General features: G+C 38.1%; 1 protein-coding gene across 1 annotated transcript in view; it reads right to left on the bottom strand.

Moving 5' to 3' along the window:
* EIF3J (eukaryotic translation initiation factor 3 subunit J) overlaps positions 1-9,353 on the bottom strand; it is a 26,134-nt gene that overhangs the window by 2,945 nt on the left and 13,836 nt on the right. Inside the window, exons 4-7 of the mRNA XM_006093125.3 lie at positions 9,154-9,208; positions 8,571-8,662; positions 4,603-4,717; positions 2,085-2,246 (exon numbers count right to left, since the gene is read on the bottom strand). Coding sequence (XP_006093187.2) covers positions 2,085-2,246; positions 4,603-4,717; positions 8,571-8,662; positions 9,154-9,208 — 424 coding nt within the window. The remainder of the gene's footprint in view (positions 1-2,084; positions 2,247-4,602; positions 4,718-8,570; positions 8,663-9,153; positions 9,209-9,353) is intronic.

Genomic DNA, 9,353 nt, shown 5'->3' with positions numbered 1-9,353 from the left:
GGCCCCCCCCCCCCCAACACCCCGAGGGCGGGGGGGGGTAACCACATTTTTTGCAACCCGTTAGTTTTTGGGGGGGGGGGGGGGGGGGACCCCCCCCGGCCCCCTTAAAAAGATTTAAAACCCACCCCCCCCGGCCGGGGGGGGGGCTCGGCCAAAAAAAAAGCGGCCCCCACCAATTTTCACCCTCAATGCGCGTGCACCGGGCCCAGCCCGCTGAGGGGAACCCGCTGCCCGCTTCAGGCCTAGGTGGGCTATGTCGCCGGGTGTGCCCTGCAGCTTTCCGTCAGGACCTCAAGCCCCCAGCAGCAGCCGCGGCGGCCCGCATGAGCGGCCCCAAGTGGGCAGCGTGTTCCATCAGCAGCCGGCCCGGTGCACGCACATGGAGGTGAAGTCGCCGGCGCCTGCTTTTCCACAGGCCTGAGCCCCTGAGCAGCCGGGGATGAGCTAGTGATCCCAACAGTCTGACCGGCCGGCAGCAGAGGTGGTGTTCGGCCTTGGGACTGCTAAACAGGCAGAAGATGGCCCTGATCACAGGAGGCTAGGCCCTAGGACCCTCCCTGCACGATTTTGTGTGTGGGGCCTCTAGTACAGAATAAAATGGCAAACTCAGCAACAAAAATTTATCTTTATAATGACCTGTTATCACCAAGACACCAATGCTAACCAAAGAGAAACTAAGTGCCTTTACAGCTCAGTGTTCCCTCCTATTCTCCTTTCCCCACCAAACATACAGATAACCATGCCCTTCCATAACATCCTTGATGCTCAGTGAATGAACATGGAATAATAATTCTTAAACCTACAGATGACAACTCCCCACCCCCTGGAGTCTCCATTTTCTAGCACAGGAACTAGAATGAAAGTAGTAGCTATCTCAGAAATCTGTGTCCTACCAGGAGACAACATCTTATAGTGAACAACAATATATCCTCCTATCTTTATAAAAATATTAAGCTGAAAACAGTTTTTAGCTACCAAAAAAGTATCTAGTTTTGATTAGGGAGCTCCTTCAAAAACAGGAAAAATAGTATATGCAGAAAAGACCAACTCTGGGGATATAACTCATCAAATAACCCCCAACTTAGTAATAATTTCTCAAAACCCAATTTAAAATCCATTATGTAAAATTCCTTTTCCTCAATCTTAACACATTTCATACCGCTCAGGAGTTTTCTCGTGTTTCGCGCGCCATCTGTTAAGGACCGCTCACGAGTGTTCTCGTTTTTCACGCCCATGGAAAAAGGAGCGAATCTAGATACTTATGTAAATTTTGTTTGGTCCCTCTTCATAGAGGAAAATATTTTACGCAGTACCATACGTTAAAAAAGTACTAGGAACTTTAATTGTTTAATTCTTTTTGTAAATAAAAATGTTACAATTATTGAAAAACAACACCTAAAGTGCATTATGATGATTTAAAAAACGTGCAGTTTGCCCAAAAACGTGCGGTCCCTGGCGTATGTCTTAGAGATTTCTATGCGGTACGCAATGTGTTAAAAACAGTAAATACTAGCAAAACCAGTCCCTTACTGTATTGGTGCTGCACCACCCCTGGTTGTCACTCCCACACCCAGCCTCTGAAATGTGTGACTGACTCCTCTCTCAGGGCACAGCACCACACCCATGGACCCAGAGAATAGGTGCTAGCTCTGTTGAGCAACTTGCACCTGGTCATAGGCTTCTTCATTTATAAAAGGAACATACAATTGCTGTGATCTCAGCTCTAAAATCTTATATGCCCAGAGAGCATTTTCCCCAAAAGACACTTCCTAGCCCCTTTCAAGATATAATTAGATAAAAGAATAAGCTAGTGCTCTATTAGCTGCTGTGGCAACAAATCTCAGATGTCTCCTTGGGAAACAATTGTAAAAACATTAAGAAGGCAGCCTCAAAAAGGAACAAAACCATTCAAACTAATTGCATGTTTGCAGAACACCATTCTCATAGTAACTACTAAAAAGTAAATACTAAGTCTGTATATTATAGCATTCCTCCTCCCAGCCCCGCAAAAAGTCAATCTCCATCTTCTTGAGTGTGCCCTTACTAAAATCCACCTGCAGGGGCTAGAGATTAGAATTACTTACATGAAATACACACATCTCGAACTAAGGCTTCTAAAAAACTGGCATAATATAATGACTTTTCATATTGTGTAATTTTATCTTTTAGTAGCTTTCCAAACTCTGTGAAGTCCTCTCTCGAAGACGGGTTCATAGCATCTATTCCAAAAACTGTATTAGTAACACCTGTAATAGAAAGGGAGCACTGCAAATATCAGAAGATATTTTTAAAGTTTATAAACCAATTAGATAACTGAAAAACCCTGCTACATCATTCTAAAGCAGAAATTCTTAACCTGGGACCTTGAACAGAATTCAAGGGGCCTGTGAATTTGGATGAGAAAAAAATTATAGCTTTTATTTTTACTAACCTCTAGTTTCCTTCCATTTTGATTACCGGCAACAAATCACAGACACAAAACCTGACTGTTACCAACAGAGATCAGATACTTTCCTTTCACATTACAGTTGTCTCAGATATCGTGAAACATTATTCACAGTCATTATTACTTTAAAATTACATTAGTTATTAGACCTGCTCTAGGTCTTACTCAGTACATTAAAGAACCATGTAATTATTGTATCAAAAGTTATTTTAATATTTTGAGAGCTATTTCAATATTTATTTCAAAAGATTTATTTTGTAAGTAAAGTCCTGTGTGTTTTGTTTTATGCATTTAAAAACATGAGATTAAAAAGGGGCCCACAGGCTTTGGCAGACTGCCATGCCAAAGGAGTCCCTAGCACAAAAGAGTGCTCTTAAGGCATCTGTCCAAGAACAGCCCAGAGTGAAGTGGGGAGAGAAGGAAAAAAAGCAAAGAAAACGATGGTTTCTGTGAAAGTATCCAGCTAACTAACTCTAGAAGCTAAGCAGGAGCAAACCATGTGTTAAATCCCAATAGAAAAATTAATATGTCGGTACACTTTTGTGTCCTCAGTAGTCTAAATTAGTTGTTAACAATGCCACTGATTCAGTATTTTAATATGAACAACACAACACTGAAATCCTATTAACCAAACAATGACTGTATGTATGCATGTTTTGGCCTTTTAATCTGTAATTGGTGTCTTATATTAGGATTTATGGGTACCACATAAACCCTTCTCTTTAATAAACACATGGGCGGCTTTTACCATCCTTGAAGACACAGAGAATGGCTGAGTGCCCTCTGTGATGAGATGAGTGCAGTTAAGACATTGCAAGCACGTTCCAGCAGACAGGAGCATCAACAGCAACTCTTGAGATTACTAGTGGCCCAGTGAAAGATAAGGTCACACTTCCCATAAAAAGGAAATGATTACTACAGTCAGCCTGCTTGATTGTTTTAAAGAAAAGGAATGAGGGGAAAACTAGATTGTTTTTGGCTCTAGGTTTCAATTTCCAGTTATTTAACTGTTTCAATATGATCTTCTCTACCAAGTACTCAATAGCTGACAACAATAAACTTGGTTAAAATGAGAGCTTTTACTTTCTCTGGGCATGTTCCTTTCTTTTACCCTCTGTGCCATGTAACTCTCCTTTTGGGACACTCTGAACTTATCTAAGACCTTGAACATGTCTTTTATCTCATGCACTAACCATAGCTGCAGGTATGGCACACAGAATGGAAGCCGTCTGCAGTGGTCCTCAACCTGTGGGTCGCGACCCCTGAAAACACATCCTGCATATCAGATATTTACATTACGATTCATAACAGTAGCAAAATTACAGTTATGAAGTAGCAACAAAAATAATTTTATGGTTGGGGATCACCACAACATGAGGGACTGTATTAAAGGGTCGCGGCATTAGGAAGGTTGAGAACCACTGGTAGAGATAGGGCATGGTGAGGGCCAAGAAGGGTTGCAGAAAGAAATTACTCTGAGCACAAGAAGGCACAATCAAAGTGGAATACCACCCCTCTCTCCCAGCACTAGCATGCAATACTAAGTCTTATTCAGACTTAATTAAGACAACAGGACAGCCCTACAGGTAGTTTGGTATTTAAATCTCAAAGCTACAGACCTCACATTCCATCCAAATTTCACACCGTTGATAAATATATTTTACAAAGTGGTAGACTTTATTTGGGTCCAATGACTTTTTATCTTAATAATCCTTTATTTGGCCTGGCTGGTATGGCTCAGTGGTTAAACATCAACCCATGAACCAAGAGGTTGCCAGTTCGATTCCCAGTCAGGGCACATGCCTGGGTTATGGGCTTGATCCCTGGTGGGGTGCGTGCAGGAAGCAGCAGATCAATGTTTCTCTCTCACTGATGTTTTTATCTCTCTCTTTCCCTTCCTCTCTAAAAAAAATCAATTGAAAACATAGTTTAGAAAAATATATTTTATTTAATACTCAAAACATAATTATTCAAAAATCTAAATATGCGTCTCACTCTACCATAATTCATTTGAAACCTCAAATATAAAGAGAATAAAAACTGCTAATACCTAAATTAGCCAGTAATATGTTTCTTCAAAAAAGATGTTCTCTAAACTTTCATAACTACTAAGATTTTCACAATAATTACTTGAAACCTCAGTATCTCCCACTTACCAAAAGTTTCTTTTGCTAATTCAAGGTCTGCTTCTTCCTGTAATTTCTTTAGCCGCAGTTTATCTGCTAATTGTTCTTCTGGTGTTAGTACTTTTGTTTCTTCAGGTTCTTCTAACTAAAATGATACAGAAGTGAAGTTTTAAAAGGGCTGGAATCATGATAGGTGGAGCCAGTACATCTATTTTCTATGAATTTTTTTATAAGCACATGTAATCATAAATAATAGCAAACACTTAAAAGTATATACATACTGCATTTTGGCATTCTTCTAAACATTTTAGATATTCTTATCCTAATATTAAAGGGAAAAAACCTGAGGCACAGAGAGGTTAAGCAACTTGCCCATGGTAACAGGTTAACAGAGCTTGTAATGGGAAAGAGCTGAGATTCGAATCCAGGAAGACTGAGCTTATTTCTACAACCTTTTCTAAAAATAAAGAATTGAGCCCTAGCTGGTTTGGCTCAGTGGATAGGGTCCTGGGTTTAGTTCCAGTCAAGGGCACATGCCTGGGTTGCAGGCTCTATCCCTAGTAGGGGGCGTGCAGGAGACAGCCAATCAATGATTCTCTCATCATTGATGTTTCCCTCTCTCTCTCTCCCTCGCCCTCTCCCTTTCTCTCTGAAATGAATAAAAATATTTAAAAAAAAAAAAAAAGAATTGAAATTGTAAAAAAAAAAAAAAAAGATTTGAGATTGTAGACAGAGTGAAAATGGCACTCACATTCTGCTGCTAACACTGTATACTGAAACAAGTCTTTATTTATAATTTCAACTAAATTTAGAACCAACTTGAATGTTCAACAACCAAATGGTTAAATAAAGTATGGCATATCCATATGATAATAATATGCAGACATAAAAACACTTATTTCCCAATCACACACCACTGAGATGACAGTTAACATTTCTATATACTATGATATAATTTTCTACAACACACACACACTGCTTTTACTATAATAAGGGGAAATCTTCGACAATATTTATCCAAGTAGGAAAAGTGAAGGGAATTTGTGTCATTCATAATTATCCATGCCTATGCAGTTTGAGGATTTTGATTCAGAAGTCCACTTCTGAAATAGATAATTTTATTTCTCATGGAGAAGATGAAATGAGAAAGTTCATTATGCCAAGTTAGGAAATCTCAAACACTTGCTAGAAAGAAAAAGGGAAGTATCTTGACTTATTTGTCTAACAGTTAAGTGTTGACATCAAGTATTTCTTGCATCAAAGCTAAATATATATTAACTCAATACCTGGCCTAAGATAAACTGAGTACATTCAAAGTAAGGTTTATGTTAGATTTGTATGTACCCATGGACAAAGACAATAGGGTGGTGAAGGCCTGGGATGGAGGGGCGGGCTGGAAGGGGTCAATAACAATAAAGATTTATGGCAGGGGAGTAGGGGTTAGAGATCTACCAAAGGACTTGTATGCATGCATATTAGCATAACCAATGGACACAGACACTGGGGTGGTGGGGGCTTGTCCTGGGGGGTGGGAGTGGCAACGGGGGGGTGTCAATCAGGGAAAAAGGAGACATATGTAATAATTTAAACAATTTTAAAAAATTAGAAAAAATAGATGGGAGGCCAGTATGGCACAGTGGTTGAGGGTCAATCTATGAACCAGGAGGTCATGGTTCCATTCCTGGTCAGGGCACATGCTCAATCCCCAGTGTGGGGCATGCAGGAGGCAGCCCATCAATGATCCTCATCATTGATGTTTCTATCTCTTTCTCTCCCTCTTCCTTTGTCTCTGAAATCAATAAAAATATATTTAAAGAAAAAATAAATAAAGTTAAGCCATAGCCAGCTCAGTTGGTTGGAGAGTCGTCCCATATACCAAAAGGCTGTGGGTTTGATTCCCAGGTGAGAAATAAATAAATAAATAAATAAATAAATAAATAAATATCTTAAAACTGAAAACAAACAAACAAAAAAGTGTACCAAACTAGACATAATGCCACTGGGAAGAGAATTCAAATGACTTTAGAACCCAGGACATAATTATACATCCTTAGCAGGACATATTCAAAGCTCAAAATGAATTGCAAGGAAATCCTAAAATTCATTCAGTAGCTCTACCTTGTGAGTAATATTGGTATTGTAAAAAAATAAAATAAAATAAAGTGTTGTCAGAATAAGAAAAAATATCAATATGAACTAATGATCACACATACACCTTACTTTCCTAGCTTATTAATCCACGAAAAGGGGTGTAGGCTATCACAATAACACTAAGTACTACAGGCATCTAGATTTGGCCTCTATATATTATTTTCCACTAAAAGAAACCTCAGAGGAGTAGCTAATTCCAGGCTTAATGAAGAATGTTTATCGGGTAAGTCTGGCACTTCTTATTGTATCAGAAACAAGGAAGCTTTCAAAGACTAATGGGGTCCCTGTCAAAAGGATAAAGTTAGAAACTACTTAAAGGGACTCCTACTGGCCAAAGTTGGGACAGTTTGACCATCAAAAAACTGTTATGTTAGTAAAACACAATGAATTTATAAAAATCTCCAAGTCCATAAATTTACTCAAAATCCACAAAGTCCTTCATTTTTCACCACATGAAGTTATTATAGCCCTCTTTACTCTGAAAATTTATAATTAAAAGGAAAAGAATTAAGCTTTTACTCTTTCTAGTACAAACCATATCCAAAGGAACCAAATAGCAAAAGAAGAAAAAAAAGCCAGACAATAAAAAAAAAGGGAAGATAAGTCACAATGAGAAAAATCACTATTCTGTAATATCTAATGAAATAATTAGGCAATGATCATCAGTGATACAAAACTATTGGGTGAGAAGCTGATGTGAAATTGGATTATTTGCCAGAAGAAATATCTAATTTTATGAGAAGGATCAGGCTGTCTCAACTTTAACCCAGTGATCAATTTTAGCATCACTAATAATAGGACAGATATTACATGACTACTGATGTGATGTGAAGCAATATGAAGCACACAGCATTACCTCTAAAGCAGCGGTCGCCAACCTTTTGGACCTCACGGACCACCAGTGGTCTGCAGACCACCAGTGGGCAACCGCTGCTCTGAAGTATTGTAAAATGCATGTGTGTTATTTATCTTATTTTATCAAAAAACAGATGAAGCAAATATGGCAAAATATTAACAACTGTGATGTGTATGATTATTCATTATGCTATTGATAACTATGTGTTTTTGTTGTTGAATATTTGGAACAAGATCAGGAATCTTGTATTAATTTGTGTGTGTTTTTTTTTTTTAAATAGAAAACACATTTAAATGATTCAAAAATCAAAACAGTAAGAAGCACTTCCAACAGCATGGATGGAACTGGAGAGCATTATGCTAAGTGAAATAAGCCAGTCAGAGGAAGATAAATATCACATGATCTCACTTATTTATGGAATATAATGAACAACAAAATGATAAACAAAAACAGATCCCGAGACAGAGAAGCATCGATCAGACCGTCAAACCTCAGAGGGAAGGTAGGGGAGGGTGGGGGTAAGGTGGAGAGATCAACCGAAGGACTTATATGCAGGTATATAGGCCTAATCAATGGACACAGACAACGGGGGTGAGGGCATGAGTGAGGGGTTTGTGGGCTAATTTGGGGATAAGGACACATATGTAATAACTTAATCAATAAAGAAATTTTAAAAAATATAAATAAATAAATAAACAAACATATAGTACCTGGCAGAGAAACAGACACTTTTTATATGACTGTGGTCATTACACAATTATAACTGTTCCTGAATGTTTATGAAAACTTAAAAGGCATTCTAATACATAAAGTTTCTAGGTTTGGTTTTTGTAAAAACCACAAATTCAGTTTTGGGATTAACTTATTGATGGTGTACATTTAACGTCTTTACAAAGCCCCTCAAATTGCAAGGTAGTATCTGTTGCCTGTTAAGACACTGTACTACTACTGATGTGAGAGTTCTATATTTTAGAAAATCAATAGTACTTACCCTCTTTTTAATTTCTTCTTGCCTTTTCTTCTGTTGCCGTTCTTTTTCTTTTATCTTCTCTGTTATTTTTTTCTTTTCTGAAATTTTTACTTCTAAAAGTAAAGAAATTTTTAAATCAATTATTTTGAATATTTTCAGTTTATGGATGAGACAGACATGATACTTGTATACTTCAAGAAGCCAACCCTCTCCCAGCTCCAATTTCATATGGTGATTTCTTGGCAAATAAGAATGGGAAAGTTCTGGAACTCTCCCTTTTTCCTCTCTAACCTGACCCCTAAGATCCACACACCTGCCTTCATATTTTCCCATAGTCCTTTAGGCAGGACTTAGATCATTCAACTATGATACCACACCCTTTACTCTCTCATAATACTAAAAAAAAAGCATGTATCTAATCTAATTGTGTTTTGAGATGAGAGAAGAGATGCAGGGAGAAGAGAATAAAGTGGGAATGAAAGGATGTTTGGTTTCTAAATACCAAAATTTTCAGTTTTGTGAGTTTTTTGTCATTTGTCTTAACATAAGTACCAGATACTCACCAAGACATAAAACCAAAAATGTAGAAACCCCAGTGGCTCACCTGGTTTTACTTCTGCTTCCTCTTTTTTTTCCTCCTCCTCATCATCCCAATTATCCTAAAGAAAAGAACTTCCATTAATAACTCTTGCATTTTTACTTTTCCACGTGAACTTTATTATCAACTTGTCTAACTCCACAGAAACATGCTGGTGGTATTTTTTTGGTCCCGCATAATTTATAATAAGCCTCGCTGGTTTGGCT

The sequence above is a fragment of the Myotis lucifugus genome, unplaced genomic scaffold (genome assembly GCF_000147115.1).
Source record: "Myotis lucifugus unplaced genomic scaffold, Myoluc2.0 scaffold_109, whole genome shotgun sequence".
Classification (NCBI taxonomy): domain Eukaryota; kingdom Metazoa; phylum Chordata; class Mammalia; order Chiroptera; family Vespertilionidae; genus Myotis; species Myotis lucifugus.
Note: the sequence above shows the minus strand (reverse complement) of the source record. Positions and strands in the feature narration are given on the sequence as shown.